The sequence below is a fragment of the Aegilops tauschii genome, chromosome 1, assembly GCF_002575655.3.
Source record: "Aegilops tauschii subsp. strangulata cultivar AL8/78 chromosome 1, Aet v6.0, whole genome shotgun sequence".
NCBI lineage: Eukaryota > Viridiplantae > Streptophyta > Magnoliopsida > Poales > Poaceae > Aegilops > Aegilops tauschii.
Window position 1 is genome coordinate 455640932 of NC_053035.3, and position 24766 is coordinate 455665697.

The 24766-nt window shown below is 43.8% G+C and overlaps 1 protein-coding gene across 1 annotated transcript; it reads left to right on the plus strand.

The window, feature by feature from the left end:
• The first annotated feature begins 535 nt into the window (after positions 1 to 535).
• Positions 536 to 973, plus strand: LOC109744019 (uncharacterized). The gene has a single exon (XM_020303112.1). The coding sequence runs from the start codon at positions 536 to 538 to the stop codon at positions 971 to 973; it is 438 nt and encodes a 145-aa protein (XP_020158701.1).
• Positions 974 to 24766: the final 23793 nt, after the last annotated feature.

A 24766-nucleotide genomic window follows, 5' to 3' on the forward strand; every position in this document is an offset into this window, starting at 1 on the left:
CATACGATGGCCTTCTTCTTGTCAATTTGTTGTTCTCCTGCTTCTTTATTTTGTGCGCACAGATTCATCTGCCTGCAACATGTAGTCCGTTGCCTTATGAGAATTTTGCACACAGATTCATCTGCATGCAACATCTAGTCCGTTGTCTTGTCAATTTCTTGTTTTTCTTTTGCTTCTTTAGTTTGTACACACAGTTTCATCTGCATGGCCGATGAAAAATTCATAGATACATGTTTATTCTTGATTGTTGATGCAGTTGTTTAGATAAATATTTCAAGAGCGTAAATTTTGATTGTTAATTCGCATATACTCCCTCTGCAAGGAAATATAACAACTTTTGGTTCACTACTTTAGTGATTTCTTTATAGAGGGAGTACTTGTTTAGTTTCAATTGTTCATGCACTTGTTTACATAAACTTTCAATAGCGCCAGAATTACTATAGTATCTGCTGTCATATTCATCTCGGCTTATTGTTATCATGTTATTGTCATGCTTCATGTCTTCTACTGGTTTCATCAATTACAGTCCTTCGGCATGGCATTCGAGAAAGATTATGCTGCTAGGGCAGATGGAAATACCGAAATTTTTGTGAAGTACACGAACAAGGCTAGCTGTGTTGAGTACTGCATTGGCAGATTCAAATATTGGCTGCGGAACGACGACCAGAAGATAGTTGCACTGGATGTGGAGTACACCTGGCCTCATGCTCCGACACAGATGGCTGCCGTGGTCCAGTTATGCGTTGGCATCTACGTCCTCATGTACCAGATAAGCGTTGCTGATGAGCACTGTGGCCTGCTTGCCGCCTTCCTACTCGACGAGGAGTACACCTTTGTTGGGGTGGACATCAACAATGACGAGAAAAAACTCAAGTGTGTTGGTCTGGTGGTACAAAACTTTGTGGATATCCAAAATATGTGGAGAGTGCCTGATCCAGTGACGATTAAGCCAAAGTATGGCTTGGCTGACTAAGCCGGTTCCATCATCCACCACAGCTACAACAAGATGAAGGATGCTATCACAGAAGATGACCACCATATATGGGCAGAAGCGCCCTTGCCCTTAAGGAACATCTATTATGCTTCCATGGACGCGTATGCCACCTACGATGTATACAGGCGCTTGGTGAACTTCTAGAAGGGGTTCGAGAGTCAGCGCCAGCATCTCGCCAAACCATCTAGGCGGTCAAAGAAGTCAGGAAGCAAGAATGAATCAACCTAAAACGTTTCTTCAATTTATCTAGCTCATAGTATGTAAACTTTATTATACTGCTAGTAAGTCGTAAGTTCAAATTTCCTGCAAGTTGAATCATCCTTTATTCTAGCTGTCTTGCCTAATTTGATCCACGTTCACGAGATATTATACTTAAGACGTTTATTTTGTTTCGGTTCGCTAGCTATGATACAGAATGCGATAGCCATTTTTACCAAAAGATTATTTCAGATTAATAATGAATACTGTCTCAACTGGGTTTGAATAGAGAAATTTTATTTTTTAATTGCATAGAGAAAGTTCATTTTTTAATCAAAAGAAGGGTCACCCCCTCTGATTTTCCATTAACAGAAACCACATGGTATTTCAAGCCCTTGATACGAACTACAGCTAGGAACTAAAGTAATCAACTAGCATTACAAATCATACATGGTAGCAAGCCCAGCCAGACTTAACACGAAGGTCCAAAAAATAAAACTACGGCAGAGGACAGAAAATATAGCTGAGAGATGCGCAGGCGACACCGCAGTACCCTGTGACTCCACACTTGCGATGAACTGTACAATTCACCTGCTACATGCTCTAGCCTGCGCATATAGACCATCAGCACCTCTTTGCTCCCAACATCAGCACCTCTTTGTTTACCACCTTCATCTGCAATATAGACCATCCCATGATCCACAAGCAAATTAGCTAAACAAGAATCATAAGATCACTATACCATTTATTTTGTAATCTCACATTATACCTATTCCTGCATTACCAAAGAGTCAAGAACACAACTGATGCCCTTCCCGCATCTCCTACGCAAACACTCATAGGTAGTTCTACCATCTTAACTCCATGATTTAAAATATTAATAAAACCCCCTTAACGATTCCATTTGCATTAACATCGTTCATGATTATAGCCAGGGAAACAACAGCCAATAAAGCAACCACCTGTGTAAGCCCTATTTTGAGTCCTGAATAGGGCCGAATCCTAGAATTTACTCTAAATGCAACATGTCCTCCTCTCATAGTCATCATCACCCAAGACATAATGAAGACGTAACCCCATAGATGCATAACTGCTATCAACATAGTTTTCGCAGTATACCTAGTGTAAAGGACACTCTTGCGTTGTCGTGCTACATTTGTGGCTCCTCGGTCAGCATGTTCATAACCACCTCAATCTGAAGATCTTCACAGGTGGTGGTCTGGAAACCGAAAAGAACGGCTTTATGAACCTTGAGCTCTTCACTGTCAAAAAAATCACTCCATCCCTTGCCGAAGATGATGCGACCATCATCACATTTGTGGTACTTCACCGGCATGAAACTGTCCTTGCACAGCCGAATGCCAGCAAGCCCATCTCTCGGTATCTTCCCATCTCCTGGGGTCTTCAGGGCGTCGACAACTTTCACCGGTAATCTCTGTATGCACCGTCATAGGAAGAAAAATTATCAAATATGTGAAGGAGCAGTAAACAAAAGGATCTTCAGCTACATCTACATATATTACATAAGGATCTACAGTTATGGGAAACAAAAAGCTATGCAAAAACACACATCAGTGTATTCACTGGTTTCAGCTACAATAGCATATCATTAATCTTTCTCTCCATGAAAAAACAAAGAAAATTGCATACAAAATAGAAAATACTAGTCCACCAAAAACATACCATCGTCTCTCCTGCTATGTTCGACTTGGTGAAGCGGTGGACAAAAAATGCACCTATATAACCTTTCTTCATCGCCAAAAGGTCATGTAGGTTACGCTCCTCTTGCTTCGTCAGATTAATTCCCTTCGTTATGGCAGCTAATTCTAGAGGATCTTCACGCTCTTCATTTTGATCGCATGTCCTTGGCAGGGTGCAGCAGTACACTGATACGTCTCCAACGTATCTATAATTTTTGATTGTTCCATGCTATTATATTATCTATTTTGGATGTTTATGGGCTTTATTAAACACTTTTATATTATTTTTGGGACTAACCTATTAACCCAGAGCCCAGTGCCAGTTCCTGTTTTTCCCTTGTTTCAGTGTTTCGAAGAAAAGGAATATCAAACGGAGTCCAAACGGAATGAAACCTTCGGGAAAGTTATTTTTGGAACGGAAGCAATCCAGGGGACTTGGAGTGCACGTCAGGGACTCAACAAGGAGGGCACGAGGCAGGGGGGCGCGCCCACCCCGTGGGCGCGCCCTCCACTCTCGTGGGCCCCTCGTGGCTCCCCTGGCGTATTTCTTCCTCCTATATATATCAATATACCCTAAAACTATCGAAAAACACAATAGATCGGGAGTTCCACCGCCGCAAACCTCCAGGGCCACGAAAAACCAATCGGGACCCTGTTCCGGCACCCTGCCGGAGGGGGATCCCTCACCGGTGGCCATCTTCATCATCCCGGCGCTCTCCGTGACGACGAGGGAGTAGTTCACCCTCGGGGCTGAGGGTATGTACCAGTAGCTATGTGTTTGATCTCTCTCTCGTGTTCTTGAGGTGATACGATCTTGATGTATCGCGAGCTTTGCTATTGTAGTTGGATCTTATGATGTTTCTCCCCCTCTACTCTCTTGTAATGGATTGAGTTTTCCCCTTGAATTTATCTTATCGGATTGAGTCTTTAATGATTTGAGAACACTTGATGTATGTCTTGCGTGGGATAACCGTGGTGACAATGGGTTATTCTATTGATTCACTTGATGTATGTTTTGGTGATCAACTTGCGGGTTCCGCCCATGAACCTATGCATAGGGGTTGGCACACGTTTTTGTCTTGACTCTCCGGTAGAAACTTTGGGGCACTCTTTGAGGTTCTATGTGTTGGTTGAATAGATGAATCTGAGATTGTGTGATGCATATCGTATAATCATACCCACGGATACTTGAGGTGGCATTGGAGTATCTAGGTGACATTAGGGTTTTGGTTGATGTGTGTCTTAAGGTGTTATTTTACTACGAACTCTAGGGCTGTTTGTGACACTTATAGGAATAGCCCAATGGATTGATCGGAAAGAATAACTTTGAGGTGGTTTCGTACCCTACAATAATCTCTTCGTTTGTTCTCCGCTATTAGTGACTTTGGAGTGACTCTTTGTTGCACGTTGAGGGATAGTTATATGATCCGGTTATGTTATTATTGTTGAGAGAACTTGCACTAGTGAAAGTATGAACCCTAGGCCTTGTTTCCTAGCATTGCAATACCGTTTACGCTCACTTTTATCATTAGTTACCTTGCTGTTTTTATATTTTCATATTACAAAAACCTATATCTACCATCCATATTGCACTTGTATCACCATCTCTTCGCCGAACTAGTGCACCTATACAATTTACCATTGTATTGGGTGTGTTGGGGACACAAGAGACTCTTTGTTATTTGGTTGCAGGATTGCTTGAGAGAGACCATCTTCATCCTATGCCTCCTACGGATTGATAAACCTTAGGTCATCCACTTGAGGGAAATTTGCTACTGTCCTACAAACCTCTGCACTTGGAGGCCCAACAACGTCTACAAGAAGAAGGTTGTGTAGTAGACATCATACACCATAGGAATGTCTTCAGTCAAATCGAAGGAGACAAGGTCGCCTTCTCGCAGGTCAAAGTCTTCAACAAACCTGTACCAGTTTTCACCATAGATGATCGCCCTTGAATTCCCTTTGTACACGCCAAAATCATACGTGCGGCTCCCTCTCGGTTGAAAAATCAATGAACTGTCTGGATGGCGCTGAACTGGTGCCATGCGTAGCATGGCACGATCTGTACATGTAGAATTTAATTGCTATTTATTTCCTACATTTTGTTAATCTTCAAAGTAGAGGGGAACAAACACAATACAAGTAAAAATTGACATGATTATTTATACCACAGCTGAAGTGTCCCCATCTAGCCTGATGGTAAATGTCAACCCATCAGCATCGGGCCTGTTGCAGTCCTGTCGACAAGTTATGCACACCACCTGTGTAAACAAAATAAAATGAAGAAAAACAAGATGAGAATTTAAGAAAAGGGCATTTGCATGTAAACACACTAGGCAACAATCATACAATATAATCAATGAAGGTATTGCATCAGTAATCAACAATCATACACTTGAACTGAGTGGGTGGCTTGCCCTCCACTCCTCATAACCCCGCAACGCAGCGCGTGCCCGCCGCACCACAGCTTGTTCAGACATGTCCTTCTCTTGATCGTCGACCGACAGCACGGGCTCACCCCGAGCATCGACGCGCGGCATTGGCCCCTCCTCCTCTGCAGCAGAACTAAGGTAGTGTCTGAGACTGAGCAGTAATCTCTGAGAAAATTCCTATCAAAACATTAATCCTACTACTGCTGTTACTCGGCCCACCCGAATGTACACACGCACGCCTTCAACATACAGCCCATCTACTTAGATCCGCATCCAACAATATGTTCCTTGAAAAAGAAAAGAAAATCTGTTCTGGACGGACGAAGGATCGTCAGGGTAACCAACTCAATTAGCCACTTGTCTGTCATATTAGAGAAAATGAACCTACTTCACTTTTTCCTGGTACTACATAACCACACAAAATAAAGATTAAAATAATTCCTAAACTCTGATATATTGTACGCCCTCATATTTATAATCTTTAAAATATGAACTAATTTGGGCAACAGAATTAAGAGGTTATTGTTATTTACCTACAAAGATACAAATATTTGGATCAAAATTTCATATTCTGCAAAAAAAACACTGCAGTAAATATTATTCTGAGAAATGTTTAGTTGACTTGCAATCTAGGACTACAAGTTAATGGCTGCCTTACTAAACCACACCTAATTTCAGCCTAACAAGGAATTTAATCCACTAGCCCAGCTTATAAGTTTTGAGCCCACCCTCTGGTTTCTTCCTGGATTCGCCACCGCACAAGGCCAATATTATTTTAAGTTTTTAAAGGACTGTTTGCTGAAATTTTCTGCTATTGTGTTACGCATTTGCACTTGTTCATTGTTATGAAAACCCTGGAATACCGAAACCCTAGAAAAAAATACCCAGCAAGCCACCGATGTAGAAAACTTCCTTCAATCTCTGCATCGCCTTCCATCTAACCTCCGATTTAAAAATCCTAACTATCTAACCTCTAACTTTGAAAACCATATCCAACTCCCGAAACGGCAACACAACAAGGAACAAAGAAGTCGAAGATTACTTAGGGTTTCTCACTTCACCTAGTTGCCGGTAGTCGCTAGGTGCTTGCTGGTGGCCTCCCATTCTCACTCCGCGCTCTTCTGCTCCAACCGTCGAGAGCGGCCAGGCGAGTAGGCGGCGGGGTCGCGGCGGGGTGGTTTGTGGGGAGGGTGTGGGTGAGGGGGGCGGGGGTGTGTGGGCGATGGGGGTGATGACACGGACCCTATCCGTGTCAAGCACAGAAAATAACGGCCCGTGGGTCCAGTTCTTAAAGAAACAACCAAACAGGCCCACAGGCCGCTTACCAGTCACAAAGTAAAACCCTATGTTACTAATAAAAAACACAAAGCAAAATCCTTTTCTCTAAAAAACAAAAACAAAGGAAAATCGTAAAAAAGAGGGAAATCCTTTTTGGGTGAGTTCAACGTGAACATGATGGTGAGAGGCTCAAGGAGGAGTTTTGTGCGTTCACAACACCGTTGTTTTAGAGAGAAAAAATGCACCTTACAATGTGAAATTATAAAATCGTTATTAATAACTGCTGAAAATTCCTTATTTATAAAAAAATGTTTCTTTCTAGAAAAAACAAACTTCAACAGTGGGGGTAGGTAATTGCGTCGCCTTTCTCGCCCCCCCCCTCGCATATTCGGGCCATTTACCGCATTTCTATTGTTGTAACCTCGAAAGTTCAAGATCTTACGCGGCCACCATTAAATCATAGCAGGGAATGGGATGAGTGCCCCATGTTAAGCTCTTTGGTCCATATATGTGCCATATGCTACCAACGGGAGGCGTGGCCTCGACGCCGTTCTCTACGGCTATGATGCCCATCTGCTGTCGTTATAATCAATGCAAATTCGTGAGGGGCTAAAAATTCACCGGACCTGGTGTGGTGTCATCGTACAACCCCTAGAGGGTGTGGTAAAACATCGAGAGCAGCATGCATTGGCCCTCACATAGGCTGTGTGCAAACGGGACCATATCGAATGTCGGATCAAGCCATCGAGAGAGAATGCGTCCGGCCTGTGAAAGGAGTGAGGGGCCCGTTCCTTCATTTGCCTCAAATCTCGATGCCACGTGATGTTAGACCTAGTAACCAAGGCATGTCTCGTGCATCGCACTCAACTGGACCCACAACATGCATGCACACATGTCCACGTATGAGTCTAAACGGCGGGGATGCATGGTTCGGGGACTGACGTAAGTGGTGTGAGTCCAGTTTGGATCTAGCTACCAAGAGGTAACGCATGAGTCTAAACGTCTACCAAGAGGAGATGTCCACGTATGAGTCACGTCTACGTGATGATCCACACGTGGGTCTAGACGGCGGGTCTGCATGTGGTTTGGATATAGCTACCAAGAGGTAATGTGTCCGGTTTGTGCCTAGGCGGTGCTTCACGGGGCCTGGCGTGGTCTCGTCGTATGACCCATGAAGGGTGTGGTCAAACACCGAGAGCGGCACGCATAAGCCCTAACGCGGGCTATGTGGAAACGATGCCATATCGCATGCTGAATCTAGCCAATGGAGGGAACGAGTTCGGCATGCAGACGGTGTGCGGGGCCCTTTCCTTCATTTTCCTCAAAATTCGTTGCCGCTTCATGTGGGCCCTATCCAAAAAGGCCCATCCAGTGCATCACACACAGCTGGATTCACACCATGCATGCACACTTGGCCACGTAGACACCCACCATAAACATTTAGCCAAGTTGACCCACACCATCCATCCACCCTTGACCCCACCTCGGTTCATTGGATCTCCGATGAGTCCCTTCCCTCGGTACGCCAAGCATGTTAAAACGACACACGGCTACACATCTTGCACACCGAGATTGGCGCATCATGCACTAGTGCCAACAAACATGTCGAGCTGAGCATCTTTGCCCATTGTCTGGATCGAGGCGACTAGCGGTGCATGTTGCCGGCCCGGTTGCCTAGCGGTGCATGCTATGGGTAGACATGAATCGCATCACATCGGATCAAGATTCCCCTCTCTTGTACCGGATGCCGGAGCAGCACACGTGCATGATAGAAGAATCTGCGCGGTTCATGTGGGAGCTTGGATGAGACGCCATGGGATAGGTGCATGCTGAAATTCAAGATTTAGGAATTGATAACAAAATGAAAACGACAATTCAATTGTTTGTGTAGGTGTACAACATGTTTTAAGGAAAATGTGGAATATGACACGTTCACATGCATTTTGGCAACAAGTGCACTTTTGGAGGAAAAAACAGGTAGCCCCCGTGCATCCCACAATTTTTGTTCCATGTATTTCACCACAAATATTGGAGGAAAAAAGAAAAATGTATTTTCCCCTCAAAAAACGACTTGGGAAGAAAATATCAAGTATCCATATTTAGCTACTCCGTGGAGGTTGCCCCCCGTGGGGAGATTAGATCGACCTGTCCTTGATTTTAGGGTGAGTTCAACGTGAACGTGATGGTGAGAGGCTGAAGAAGGAGTTTTCTGCGTTTACAACAACCTTTGTTTTTTTATGTGGAACACCTTGCATTCCAATTACTGGGGACCGACCAAATCGGCGGTCACAGGAAAATTTACATCCAGAGGGAAATCCTCATTCCAGACTTGCTGGTACCCAGGAGCACCTTTGTTTTAGAACTATATAATAATAAATTAAAGAGAATATGTGAAAATCGAAAAAGAAAAAGGATATGCATACAAGATGGGCCAGCCCAACCTTCTACAGGGACGCGTGGTCCAGCACGCGGGTGAGGTTCGCCTGGGACAGCCCAACGCTGGGACGCACCGAGCGCAACTAACGGGTGGTGGGAGTTTAGTCCCACCTCGCCAAGCGAGACGCGCACGCACCTACTTATATACGCGGCTGAGAAACCATTTGCATGAGCCTCTCTCACTAAAACAACATGTTCCGTATCCAGTTCCGTGTATGCCCTGTTAGGCCTACTATCAAGAGAAATCAATATCCCACGGGCCTGCATCCTTGCCCATATGGTTGGGTTTCTAGTCATATGCAGGCCGTGGGGTCTGAAATATCCTGTTAGAGGTGGGCTTTTTCTTTTGTATATGGTCACATGTTTATGATTGGACCATCTCCAATGATTTTTTTGACCACCTCCAAAATAACCCCAAATTTGTTGTACACGGTGCCATAAATGTAACAAACAGGATATCCAAAAATAAAACTCAAAATTTTTAAGTTTACACTGTCCCCTTATGTAAAATTTCGTGGTAAGGCAAGTGAGTTAGCTCATGACCATAGCCATGGCATACATTGTTCAAATGGCCTCAAACCGTTCCCCTTTAGCCAAGTTGACCCACACCATCCATCCATCCTTGACCCCACCTTGGTTCGTTAGTTCTCCAACAAGTCCCTCCCTCCGTATGCCAAGCATGTCAAAGCGACACATGGCTAACCATCTTGCACACCGAGATTGGGCATCATGCACTAGTGCCAGCAAACATGTCCAGCTGAGCATCTTTGCCCAACGTGGACACTACCGCATGGTCTAGATCGAGGTGTCTAGCGGTGCATGTTGTCGGCCTGGTTGGCTAAGGGTGCATGATATGGGTCAACATGAATTGTATTGCATCACATCCAGATTCCCTTGTCTGGTACCGGACGCCGGAGGCCCGGAGCAGCACGTGCATGGTACAAGAATCTGCACGGTCACTGGCGGAGCTTGGATAAGACAAATTTGACCTAACCGCCATGGGGTAGGTGCATGCTGAAATTCAATATTTAGGAATTGTTAAACAAATAAAAACGGCATTTCAATTGTTTGTATAGGTGACACGTTCACATGCAATATGGCAACTAGTGCACTTTTGGAGGGGAAAAACAGGTGCACTCGTTCCACCGTGCCTCCCACGATTTTTCTTCCATGTATTTCGCCACAATATTGGAAGAAAAAAGAAGAATGTGATTTTGCCTCAAAAAACGACTTGGGGAGAAATTCTCAACTAACCATATTTAGCTACTAGGTGGAGGTTGCCCCCCGTGGGGAGATTCGATCTACCTCTCCTTGATTTTAGGGTGAGTTCAACGTGAACGTGATGGTCAGAGGCTCAATGAGGAGCTTTGTGCGTTTACAACACCTTTGTTTTGGGAAAAAAATAAGCACCTTATAATTTGAAATTTAAAATCCTTATTAAAACATGGTAAAAATCCTTATTTAAAAAAACTTGTTTGTCTTTCCAGAGAAATGCGTGGCCTTTCTCGCCCCCCCCACTCCCATATTCGGGACATTTACCACATTTCTAGGGTTGTAACCTCGAAAGTTCAAGATCTACGGCGGCCACATGAAATCATAGCAAGGATTGGGATGAAAGCCCCATGTTAAGATCTTTGGTCCATATATGCACCATATGGTACCAAAGGGAGGGGTGGCCTCGACGCCGTTCCCTAGGCTATGATGCTCGTCAGCTGCCGTTATAATCCATGCAAATTCGCGAGGGGCCGAAAATTCACGGGACCTGGCGCAAGTGTAATCATACGACCCCTAGAAGGTGTGGTAAAACATCGAGAGCAGCATGCGTAGGCCCTCACATAGGCTGTGGGCAACCGGGGCAATATCCCATGCTGGATCAAGCCACGGAGTGGGAATGCGTCCGTCCTGTGAAGGGAGTGCGGGGCCCATTCCTTCATTTGCCTCAAATCTTGTTGCCGCGTGATGTTAGACCTAGTAACCAAGGACCGTCCCGTGCATCGCACTCAGCTGGAACCACAACATTCATGCACACATGGCCACGTATGAGTCTACACGGCGGGGATGCATGGTTCAGGGGCTGACACAAGTGTCACGGGTCATGTGTCTAGGTGCTACTCCACTTGGGTCTAAACAGCGGGGGTGCATGGTTTGGATCTAGCTACGGAGAGGTAACGCGTCCGGTTTGTGCCTAGGCGGTGCATCACGGGGCCTGGCGTGGTCTCATCATATGAGCCATGAAGGGTATGGTCAATCACCGAGAGGGGCATGCATAAACCCTCACGCGGGCTAAGTGTAAACGAGGCCATATCGCATGTTGGATCTAGCCAATGGGAGGGAACAAGTCCGGCATGCGGACGGTGTGCGGGGCTCGTTCCTTCACTTTACTCAAAATTCGGGGCCGCTTGATGTGGGCCCTAACCACAAAGGCCCGTCCCGTGCATCATACTCACCTAGACCCACACCGTGCAAGCACACTTGGCCACGTAGACACACACCGATAAACCTTGACAATAGCTAGGGTTTAATAATTATCCATTCATTTTACCTAATCGGTACAACATAGCTAGCGATGAAAAAAAAAGCTAGATGCCATGTGAAATTAAATGTGCCAACTGTCCCTTCTAGTATTTTTTTCAGTAGTTCTCCCTTCTAGTATTTAGTAGTACTGCGCAAAACAAAAAAAATGCCCCTCCTATTTTGATGTTCTTTTTTTAACACCCTATTTTGGTGTTCGGTTTATGTTGCCACGTTTGTGGACCGACATTGTGCACTTTTTCTTTTGCTTGGTTGGTTGATTGGTTGGTTCGGGCAAATCTCTGGGTGTGCACGATGCCGTGTACGTGCATGTTTCTACCTAGATTTCAAAAGTGGCGAATTGTACGCGGCCTTGACCTCTCTCTCCCAAACAAATTGAATTTTCACTCCCCAAATCTCGCTCCCGCCTCCACCATTCGATCGCCTCTGCCTATCCACCCACGTCTTCGTCGCCGCCCACTACTCGCCGCCGCCAAAAAGCCCACATTCTTGCCGACGAGGATGATCCTACCTGCCGGAGGAGGGGCGTGGCTAGTTCGCTCCGTGCGGCGGATGTGGACCCCATGAAGGAACTGGTCGACAAGGACGTCGTCGCCGCCGATTCGCAGCCGCAGCTGGTCCAACACAGCACCAACGACGACGAATCGGTTAGTGTCTGCAGAGATTAACCCTAGAATTTGCCTTCTCGAAGTTAACCCTAGAAATTGCTCTCTTGTTATTCCTCGCTATTCGTACAGACAATCGTACTGCTCACTTTTTTTATTAATCGTACGGTTATCAGTCCTAGGGTTTGCAAATTTAGATGAATGGATCATTTGTATTCCATTTTATGCCTGTCTTTCATATAAGCAAAGTTCTAGAAAACCAATACAAAGAAAAAACAATCCATTTATGCCTGCCTTTGATATAATGTACAATTCGCTGGCATGAGACTTTTTTCTTCTAATACCAGATTGCAGATTTGGAAGAATGGGAGAACTACCTACAGCTGAGGGAAGCTTTCAGAAAGAAAATCTTCAAGTGGCTCATGGCTGCAAAGATTGTGTACAGGCGTACCGGTCGCTATAAATGCCCGTTCTGGAGGAAAGAGAACCAGCATTCCAAAACCACAGCAATGGCAGCTTACAGAAAGAGGTGGCATCTTAAGGCAAAACCTGCTGAGTTGGCCAATAAATTGGGGAGGGTGAAGACCTAAAAGCATATAGTCATGTTTATTTTTTGTGTTCTATCGACACCAAATGTAAAAAAATATGGGCCCACATGAACAAGTATCAATCTTTATCTCCTTCGACGGTCAGTGCCACATTGGCCAACATGAACAAGTGTTGATCTCATTGGACTTACATCCTGGCCTTTCGGGTAGGACGGGAAGGGTCCGTCTCGAAGCATGTTTTTGTCGACATCCTTGAAGTGGACCAAAAACCTTGTACCAACATGACTAGCATCCTTGCCAAGTTTCATAGCTTTTTGACGTTGCAAGGATTTTCTATGGCTTTCGTGTCGATAAATCATATAATACTTACGTTTTTTTCTGCGCCTGTTTTTTTTCTGCGCTCGAGGGTGGGCTGCCATGCATGCGCGTCGTTGGGCTGTGTAAAGAAGCCCACCCGTTGGACCGAGCGATGTCCGCCGCCGTTGCATGCGCCCGAGCGAGCCTAAGTTGCATGCGGTTGCATGCATGCACCCGCTTCAGCCTACGTTGCATGTGTGCACATATATACGCGAAGGAGCACGCGCCGCAGAGCCGTCCCCGCTTGACCCGACCGACGGCACATAGGGCAGCACTTAAACTTCGCATTTGGATTCACACTACAGTTTCCCACGCGTGTACACTCCCGATGCCGCGGTGGGTGGAAAACTTGTTCACATTTGACCCCATTACTGCCACGGTGGCTATTTAAGCCACCTATCATGTACCTCTTCCTATCACACCCTTCATCCATCTCCCATACTCTCCCACCTGCATTTTGTATCTGCCCTTCTTCTTCTTCACCACAAACAGCCCCAAAAACCAGCCCGCCGCAGCCATGCAGTACACCGGGCCAACCTACCGCTTCCCCCCCACCGTGCCGGAGATGCTCTACTCCGCTGGGGTGTACGTAGAGAGCACCCTTCATGTGTGGGCGATGTCAAGGTGGAGGGGCACAAGGGGGGTCACTGACTTCTTCCTTGGGGCCGGCTATGGGCACCTCCCCCGGGGATCTCCAAGGATGTACCGAGTCGAGGAGGTCATCCACAACGGGGTTGTGGTTGCTATCCTTTGCCCACTTCACCAACCCCTTCGACGTGTTCTACCTCCTCGGCCGCGTGTTCTGGTGTGGCTGCGAGTTCATAGCTTTTACCACCCATAACATCTTCACGGACTACGACAACGTCTTCCCCACCGAGGAGCGCATGCACACTCTGTCGTACCCCATTAACAACACCGCGGAGGAGCAGTGAAGGGCGCCCGAAGGAGGAGCGAGGAGGAGCCTGGTGGAGAAGCGGCGGCCATCTATCTATCTATCGTTTTTAGCTAAAAATCTAGTATCTATCTATATTTGTCTTGGTGTTATTTAAGTTGTAAGCGTGCTATATATGTCATGTTGTGGGCTTTGGTTGGCCCGAATTATCTATATTTATTATACAAATTTTTAAAGTGGTTGGGCTTTTTTGGAACCGTTTTAATCTATGGCATTTTAGTCATAGGAAAAAAATTGTCTAAAAAAAGTCATAGGAAAACAACAATCACGCGCCGCCCCTCTCATCCAATGCAGAACCGCCGCCGCCAGGGTCCTCTCCTCTTCCATCACCATTACACAACCGCAGGCATCTCCTCCCTCATTCCAAATCCACAGCAGCCATCTCCTCCTTCTCGCCGCCGCAACTTTGCTCGTCTCCTCTTCCACATCCACATCCACCCCCCCACCCCCTCTTGATGGAGCAGGAGATCGAGCAGATCGCCGGCGGCGACCAGCGCAAGATGGCCAGGTTGACCGAGATCCTTTCTTGGTTTGACAACACAATGCAAATGTGCTGGACGGCGATGGCCACCATGAAGCAAATGTCGAAGAGAGAAAAGAAGAAGTTTTGCCCCCCGTCCTCACAACCGATCAACAAGATCGAGATCCTCCTCTGGGCGATGGAGCAGGCCGATTCGTCCAACCCATGGGTCAAGCGGAGGTGGTGGGCGTTCAGATCCAGGGTAGAGCATCCACTGGATCAGGAAGCCACCGTGCACGAGGTGCCGTTGCAGATTGTGTAGCCTCCAACGGAGTCACCGGAGACTTCGAAGCGCAAGAGGAGGAGGACAGTGGTGGCAACCTCGCTTCCCCGCCGTTCTCCATGCTTCCCTTGCCGCTCCCCTCATCTGAATCGCGGCGGTACCATTTTTTAGAGTAAGCTTCCCCACTCCTAATCTTCCTACTGGTCGTGCTTACAGTTGTGGTGGTAGTGATTATGATGTATATGAACCCTAGGCTAAATTTGTACTGTTGTAGTGGTAGAATTTGATGTTCACCTGCACTTCTACTCCAATAATTTGTTATGTGTCTTGCTATTATTAAGTGCTTGATACTATATTTGAACCTTTTTTTGAGTTGTTGATTGCTTTTTGGTAGAGCTACCAGCTCTTATGGAGATGCTCATGTTTTATGTCTTGTTCTCCATGATTTGTACTAGCATTCTGTGCAATTAGATGCCATGACAAGCCATGTAGCATATTTATTTATTGCCTCAACCATGCCATCATTTTACTCTGTGCATCTCAGCAAGTATAAATCTGTCAGCTATAAAACTTTGCGAATTTGCTTGATGGTTCCCACTAAACTAGAAACCCCCCTTTTGTTTTCAGAGTAAGCCACTGACATCCGGGTCCCACGGCAGTCACACACACACAAACGCTCCCAGCCATGTGGCCCCTGACCCACCTGGTCATCCTCGATGGCTAGCCAACTTCAGTGTGCCTCTACCAATAACAGCAGCCCTTTCTGTTATAAAACTATGCAACTTTGCTTGAAGGTTGCCACTAAAAATATAACTCATATGGCCATGCTTCCTAAAAATTATTTGCATTATGTTGTCAATACTTTCATGCCATGCCTTTTGTTGCTATGACAAGTTTATGTTGCATGGTAAAATCTTGCTCTAAAGTGGTCATGTTAATATAATTGTTTGATGTTAAAAGTAAGTTGCAACTTGTGAGCTTGGTTTTGTTTGCTTGTTGTAACCATCATGTCGACACTACTAGTCATTATAACTGTTTCAGCATAACTGTAATTTTTAGTGAGTCCTATCCTGTAACAGCAACTTTGCCATTCATGTTTTGCAGGAAAAAAACTGGAGTCACAAGGCTGGAGACCCGGAGTTGTGAGGCTAGGAGGCTGATGGCGCTGCTGCTAGCTGATCCTTCTTCTTCCAGCTTTTGTTCCTCCTTTTCTCTCTACTCGTTGGATTCCTGGGCTACATCCCTATGTGTTGTTAATTTATTAAGTTGATCCTTTGAATTTGTAGTATTATGTTTAATGTGGAAGTACCTTAATCTGTACGAAAGAGATGTTGGTTCTATGACTGATAATTTCTAGGTGCATGCTTAAATTCAATATTTAGGGATTTTTTTTTGAATTGTTTGGATTGCTTACCACATGTGTCACGTGGTCAATATTTAGGGATTATTAAGATATGAAAATAATAATTCAATTGCCTATGTAAATGTGTACAACATAATTTTCAAGATAAATTGAAACATGACACGTGCACATGCAATTTGCCAACAAGTCCAGTTGTATTAGAAAAAGACAGCATGTGCACGTATCCAACCGTGCCTCCTACGATTTTGTTCCATGCTTTTGTCGCCATATGTCTTTGCAAGTAAAAAAATATAAGGTGATTTTCTCATAATAAACCGTTTTGGAGAGAAATTTGCAACCAACCAAAAATATCTACTGCGTGCAACTTGGCCCCCGTGGGGAGATTGGATCGACTCCTAGATTATAGGGTGAGGCCATCGTGATCGTGAGAGAAGAATTCTTTTTTTCGAGGGAAGGTAGGAATTTTGTGTGGTTACAAAATGGAATGCACCCCTTTGAGAGGGACAAAAATGGACCTTATTGTAATTAAGGAAATTATTATTTAACAGAAACCTTGCTATTTTCAAGCCATTATAAAATAACTAAATTGTTTTGGCAAAAAAAGTTGATTATGGGTTAGTTCGTTTTGTGGACACGTACGTGTAGTGGTGCATGCTGTGGGCACAGGTAGCTCTAGGTGCATGCAGTGTATCATGCTGGCTAGCGGTGCACAAGGTAGTAACCTCATGAATCGGGGTGAAAGTCTTGTGCTAATTCTATTTTGTGGTGTGCGACATACTCCCTCCGTCCGGAAATACTTGCCATCAAAATGGATAAAAAGAGATGTATCTAGAACTATAATACGTCTACATACATCCTCTTTTATCCATTTTGATGACACGTATTTCCAGATGAAGGGAGTATGAGTCTACCCGGGGGGAATGCTTGGCTTGGAGGCCGGCGTAAGTGGTGTGGGTCTAGTGCGTAAGTGGTGCGCCACGTGAGTCTATACGGCGGGGGTGCATGGTTTGGATCTAGCTAGCTACCTTGAGGTAACGCGGCCGGTTTGCGCACTGAGTGCGGGCCCGTTCCTTCGTTTTCATCGGTGCTTTCTCTCGGGTCAACGGAGAACAATGCAAACGCGCATGCTAGGTCCCGGCCTTTCTTGGGTCCCGCATGCCATATTCGGGACATTTGTCGCATTTCTAGAGTAGTATCATCGGGAATTCACAATCTATACCGCGGCCACATGAAATCATAGCAGAGAATGGGGTAACAATCAGATGCTAAGCTCTTTGGTCCATATATATGGGCCATGTGCCACCAAAGAGAAGGCCCGCCTCACAGCCATTGTCCATTGGGAGGAAACGAGTCTGGCCTACGAACGGTGTGCGGGGCCTGCCCCTTCATCTGCTTCAGAACTCTGTGCCGCAAGATGTGGACCCTAGCAACCAAGGCCCGTCCCGTGCGCCGCACGCCAACTGGACGCACACCATGCATGCACGCGTGGCCAAGTAGACACCCACCGGTCAACATTGACAATGTACACAAGACGCATGCGCACTCATTAGCCATCTAGCCCCCAGCCATGCACACCTAGCCAGTTACACTCAAACCGTGCACTGTTTGCCAGGTTCACCCACACCATCCATCCACTATTGACCACACCTCGGTTCGTTAGACCTCCGACACGAGTCCCTTCCCTCGGCATGTCAGGTATGTCAAAGCAACACGCGACTACACATATTGCACACCTAGATAGGACGTCATTCACTAGTGCCAGCAAAGCTGTGCACCTGAGCATCTCTACCCATGGTGGACACTAGCGCATGGTTAGGATCGAGAAGCCTAGCGGCACATGTTGTCGGCCCGATTGGATGGGGGTGCATGACATGGGTCCAGATGAAACGCATGGCATCGCATGGATCCACATTCCCCTGCCCGATACCAGACAGCGGGCATATACCAGACGAATCCAAGCAGTCGCCGACGAAGCTTGGATGACATGCGTTATGTGCATGCTGAATTTCAATATTTAGGAATTATTAACATATGAAAACAATAATTCAAGCGTCTATGTAAAGGTGTACAACATAATTTTCAAGAAAAAATGAAACATGACACGTGCACATGCAATTTGCCAACAAGTGCACTTCTAGTACAAAAAGACAGCATGTGCACGTATCCCACCATGCCTTCTACAATTTTGTTCCATGTTTTTTCGCCACATATCTTTGGAAGGAAAAACAAAAGAATGTGATTTTCCCATAATAAACCGTTTTGGAGAGATGGTTGCAACCAACCAAGATAGATAGTGCATGGAAGTTGTCCCCCGGCCCGTGGGGAGATTGGATCGACCACTCCTAGATTATAGGACGAGGCCACCGTGAACGTGATCGTGAGAGGGTCAAGAAGGATTCGTTTTTTCGAGGGAAAGGAAGGAATTTTGTGGGTTTACAAAAAGGAATGCACCCCTTTTTGAGGGACAAAAAATGCACCTTATAATGTGTGATTAATGAAATTATAATTTAACAGAAACCTTGTTATTTTCAAGAAATTTAAAAACAACTTACTTGTTTTGGCAAAAAAATGTTGATAATGCGATAGTCCATTTTTGTGGACACTTACGTGTAGTGGTGCATGTTGTGGAAATGGCGGTGAAAGTCTTGTGCTAAGCTATTTTGCGGGGTGCGACGTATGAATCTACACGGGGAATGGTTGGCTTGGGGGCCGGCGTAAGTGGTGTGGGTCTAGTGCCCAAGTGGTGCGCCACGTGGGTCTAGACGGCGGGGGTGCATGGTTTGGATCTAGCTACCTTGAGGTAACACATGCGGTTTGCGCAGTGAATGCGGGCCCGTTCCTCCATTTTCGTCGATGTTTTCTCTTGGGTTTACGGAGAACAATCCAAAAGCGCATGCAAGGTCCCGGCCTTTCTCGGAGCCCGCGCGTGCCATATTCGGAACATTTGCCGCATTTCTCATAGCCTTCACTATGCTGCGATCTTGCTTGAGAGATGCTACCATGTCCTTGTTCTCACTGGAAAATTAACCTCCACAGCTACCTCTAAAAATGTTATGTACAGGAGCAAATGCATTATTTGTTTTGTTGATGCAATTTAAAGACTTTATATTTATTACCTGGTGGTACCACACAACAGCCCATCAGGAAATTTCCAGTGCTCAAAGGCAGATCAGTTATAGTTTCACGTATTACTCGATGAGAGCTGTCAATCATGGTTCATTTTTTGAATGATTTGTTAAGTATGCAAGGCTACTAATTTGTGCTTACCTTTGATGAAATGATTTGTTAAGTGATTGGTTGGCTACCAATCATGGTGTAACAATTATGGTTGGTTTATATTTTTGATGATTCTTTTTACTGCTTGTTCGAATTATGAGCGAAATTGGTTTGATGCCAAATATACATGGCTAATAATTGGTTGGTTACCAAGTTTTCTTGTCCAGATCACATAAATTTGCCAATATTTGGCAATGCCAACATTGGTAGCAAGTCAATCATGATCTGTCAGCATGAATGGTTTGATGCCAAAATTTGGCATGCCAATATCTGGCAAAATGCCAAATGTTCGCTACTGATTGGTTGGCTACCAACTATTTCTGCCAATGTCACAAAAATATGCCAAAAAAATTGTAACTTTGAAATATCCTAATTGGTTATGTCTGCCCAGTGATTATGAGTCTAACCACTAGTCTTCACTAGTCGTGCGAATAGTCTAGTAGTATCAATCTGGTTGTCGACTAGCTTTTTTGTGTAGATGTTTATACATTAACTATGTACTTAGCAAGAAGTATGCGAAAAGATTATTCACATTGTATATGGTGCTAACAAGTTCTAGTGTAAGACTGATTTCATATATCAATAACTAACATTTGTTCATTGCAATGCATGCAACAGGTTTGAATGGCAAGGGAAACCATCCTTGTCAGCAGTGAAGATAGTGATCACCGGACCACCTCAGATGATGCTTCAGATGGCACTTCACATGGGAGTGACGGCTATAGCGGTGATGACGGCACCTCTAGCGACTATGACACTGATGATAGTTCTGATGGAGATGGATATGTGGACCACGATCCCATCCTGGCACACAGGGGTAAAGTTCTATATGGCTGGTCAGATATTAAATGAACCGTGAACTATCTAAAGTTGATGTTTGAGTGACACTTGATTACCACACATTACTCTATTTGGGTTCTAGATGACCTTCCAAATCAACATTGACTGAACTAGAGCTTAAATAGAGCAGTGTTTAGTTGTTAGTTTAAATAAATCAAATATTCAATTTGCCCATGTTTCTACGAGATATTGCTGGGTGGATGTGATTGGGTTATCTATGTCCTTCATTTCTTGATCATTGAAGTAGGCATTGATCATCAACCCAGTGCTGATGTTCTAGATCTTATGTATGAAATTATTTACTACTCTGTCATCTTAATTTTTTTATACAGGTCCGGGATACCCGGGGAGAAGAGGAACTTTCGAGGATCGCATCTTCTACGGCAACCATGTATTGCTAAACCAGGATCGGTGGGACTGTCTCAAATCCATAGTAAAGCAGTGCAAAACTCCCATACCATACTATGTCAGCACCGTCACTCGCTCGGCAGTCATCAGAGGGAAGAGCAAGATGGTAAACACTTGGACTTCTTTTTTTGCAAATCATATTTCACAAGTGAAAATGCCATCATGTAGAGACAGAGAGGAGGAGGGGCGTGGTTGTGCAAATCATACTTACTTTTTTTGTGCAAACCATACTTATTTTTTTATGTAACATTATTTATTTCCCTGTGCAATCAGTGCTTCTCAAAGGATTACAGTCAGGCCTACCTCAAAGACTATCTACGAAAGCCCATGGTTGTACCTGTCACCAACGAACATTTTGAAGGTTCTAAAAAGGTCTTGTTCAAGATGGGCAAGAAGGACGGGCGTGCGATCATGACGAACAACTGGAGAGAAGTCGTTCAGGGCGCCAAAATGAAAGAAGATCAAATGGCTATCTTCAGGTTCATGGAAAGGAGTGAAGGTGGGCTTAGGGTGAACATGGCCAGTGGCATGAGGATTCGTTGACCCATGGGAGTAGTTTGACGCTAGTTTTATAATATGTATGTACTAGCCAGTAACTGGAAGTCGGTAGTATCAGCTTTTGGGTCCAGTAAGTGCAACTTACTAGTAATTGGTACTTGGTAGTAGCTGGTACTTTGGTGGTATAACTTTTGGGTCCGATTGGATATGAAGATCGTCCAGTAAGTGGAACTTGGCAGTAACTTATGTGTAGTAATGTACTTGCTATGCAAGTCTGTTCTTATAACGCACCCTAGTACCCTCCCTGATAGAATTACCTTTATGGACTGCAAAGATATTTCCTTTTTTTGCCACAGTGATGCTAGTATTTTTAAAATCAAATCTAACCGGGTTTCATATGGATTAGATGCTACTTTGAAGCTAGTACGAGTTATTTTGAAAATGAGGTTTGTATGTGTTGCACAAAAAATGCAATGCAAAAACAAAAACTTGCGGGTCGAAGCTTTCATATTTAAAAAATGATGTTTCTGTTATTTTTGTAATGGCATGCTGTTTTCATAAAAAGAGCAAACCAGCATGTTATTTTAATTTTTTTTAAACAGCGTAATTAAAAAAATGCAGTTTTCAAAATCTTTAAAAACAGCGTTTGTTTTCAAAATCAGCATGCTACTTTCAAAACAGCATATTTAAAAAAGCATGTAACTTTTGAAATTAGCATGCTATTTTAAAAACAGCATATTGAAAACAGCATGCTGATTTTGAAAACAGATGCTATTTTTTAAATCAGCATGCTTATTTTAAAAAACAGGATATTGAAAACAGCATAATCAGCATGCTATTTTTAAAATCAACATGCTATTTTTAAAATCAGCATGATATTTTTAAAATCAACATGGTATTTTTAAAATCAACATGCTATTTTTAAAATCAACATGCTATTTTTAAAATCAACATGCTATTTTTTAAATCAACATGCTATTTTTAAAATCAGCATTATATTTTTAAAATCAGCATGCTATTTTTAAAATAGTATGGTATTTTAAAAACAACATATTCAAAGCAGCATGCTACTTTTGAATCTGCATATTCATTCTATCTTCAAATGAACATGCTTTTTTCAAATGAGAATGCTATTTTAAAAATATCAGTATGCTTATTTACTATTTCAAAATAAACGATTTTCAATGTTTTTTGAAAACGAGGTTTCTATTTTGATTTCAAGTAGGTTTCTGAGGAAATCCAACGTTATATTTTCATATATATATATATATATATATATAATTTTTCGGTTTCTATTTTATATTTCAAATATGAAATTTGACTACACTTTTAACAAATTCCAGCAATATATTATGTAGAAAATGAAAAAAATACAGAAAACCAACTTCACTAAAAATGCATTGTTTGATAGATGTTGATAAATCATAACTAGCCGACCATGTCGGCCCGTCCATAATAAAATGAGGGTGTACCAATCAAACAAGGTATTCAGAAAAATAGTGGCAGACCATCAAATAGGTCTAATACATCATAAACAAGGTGGATCACGGCATGGAAACAATTCAGTTTGTTCTAATTTTTTCGATCCCAGAAATCCTTTTGTTTTATCTGCCTGACCCTGTGCATCTAAACATCTTGTCTCGACTTCACTTTAGCTTTCCTGCATGAAACAACGTTTGTTAATAGGATAGCAAAGAAGATTTGAGCATGTACAGTACACTTGAACACAAAAAACACTAAGTTCACTGATTTTCTCTTCATAGCTGCAGAAGCTTACTTAACAGCTCTTATTCACTCAGCCTTTGGTACATTCCTAGCAGGCCTTTTTGTCTTCATCACCCCTTTGGCCTGTTCTTTACCGCCCTTCCTAGAGTCTTTCCTGGAAAAGTTAAGAAACGTCAACACAGTACTAGCAAAGACCTGAGTTGTAGAGCGGACATGTAAGTACAGACACTAACTTCATTGGTTTTCCTCGCGCACCCTTGTCATCGTTATTTTTCTTCCTCCCAGCTTTGACATTTGGAGCACCCTTGCGTTTCCTACAAAAAATAAAAATAGATGAATTTGCAGCCAGCATCCGCAAACATGTTTAAGTACGCACAATTGTGGTAATGCCCACTTGTTAGGTTTTGCATAATCCTCTTCTCCAACCTCCAATGGTCTCTTCCTAGCCCTCCTCAGCCCACCATCTTCTGCATCTGAATCTTCCTCTTCTTCTATATCTGAATCTTCCTCTTCTTGTGCAGCTGAATCTTCCTCTTCTTCTGCAGCTGAATCTCCCTCTTCTTCTGCATCTGAATCTTCCTCTTCTTCTGTACCTGAATCTTCCTCTTCTTCTGTATCTGCGTCTGTCTCTTCTTCTGTATCTGCCTCTGTCTCTTCTTCTGTATCTGTCTCTGTCTCTTCTTTTTGCTTCTTCCTCCTTGTGACCTTTGATTTCCCCACTTTTTTCCTGCGTAAACTGAAGGAAAACATGTGAACACTCTCCGGGAGAACATATTAACACTGTAAGCATGTATGGAAATGAACAATGAGATTAACATGTGCACTAACTTCGTTGCTTTTTTTGAAGCTTCCTCTTCTTCTGTATCTGACTCTGTGTCTTCTTCTGTCTCTGAGTCTTTCTCTTTTCGCTTCTTCCTCCTTGTGACCTTTGATTTCCCCGCTTTTTTCCTGCGTAAATTGAAGGAAAACATGTGAACACTCTCCCGGAGAACACATTAACACTTTAAGCATGTATGGAAATGAACAATGAGATTAACATGTGCACTAACTTTGTTGCTTTTTTAGAAGCTTCCTCTTCTTATGTATCTGACTCCGTGTCTTCTTCTGTCTCTGAGTCTTTCTCTTTTCGCTTCTTCCTCCTTGTGACCTTTGATTTCCCCGATTTTTTCCTGCTTAAATTGAAGGAAAACATGTGAACACTCTCCCGGAGAACATATTAACTCTATAAGCATGTATGGAAATGAACAATGAGATTAACATGTGCACTAACTTCGTTGCTTTTTTTCCCTCTCATCCGCTCGCGCCTGGATTTAATCCTCTTGTTCGATTCTTCGGTAGTTGGTCTCCCTTTTGGAATTATTTTGATTGGATTTTCCACGTCATCAGTGCAGCATTCGCGAGCAGCTGAGAAGTATGCTGGCAAAGGAACAAACGATTTTTGGCCTTCATCCAAATCAGTTTTTTCTCCATCAACAAATATACTCCGGAGGAGCTCCATCACATGTTCTGACTGTGAATCGCTAGCTGCGCCTGTAAATAAAGCATCACAAGCCATGTTGCGTAGTTGATGATACTTATTCATGTGATCAGACCATACATGAGTATTCGCAGTCCTCGAGGAAGGGAACGCTGGCTTGGCATGCATTGTCCATCTTTTCTTCACAATTTTTTTTGAAAATGTGCGTACACTAAGATGATCCAGAATGCAGAATATATGTGCACATGGTAATCCTGACTTTCCAACTTTTTAAATTTACAAGCTGCAGCGTCCAGTCTTGCTCGTGTAAACAGACAAGTCACGTGATATATAAAATCCACAGGCATAGCATCCACGCCTTGTGCATCCAACTTTTTTGCATCCAACTCCTCACTGTCCTTACC

Excerpts from the sequence above, each read along its gene's own strand:
- LOC109744019 (XM_020303112.1), top strand. The coding sequence starts at position 536 with ATGGCATTCGAGAAAGATTATGCTGCTAGGGCAGATGGAAATACCGAA.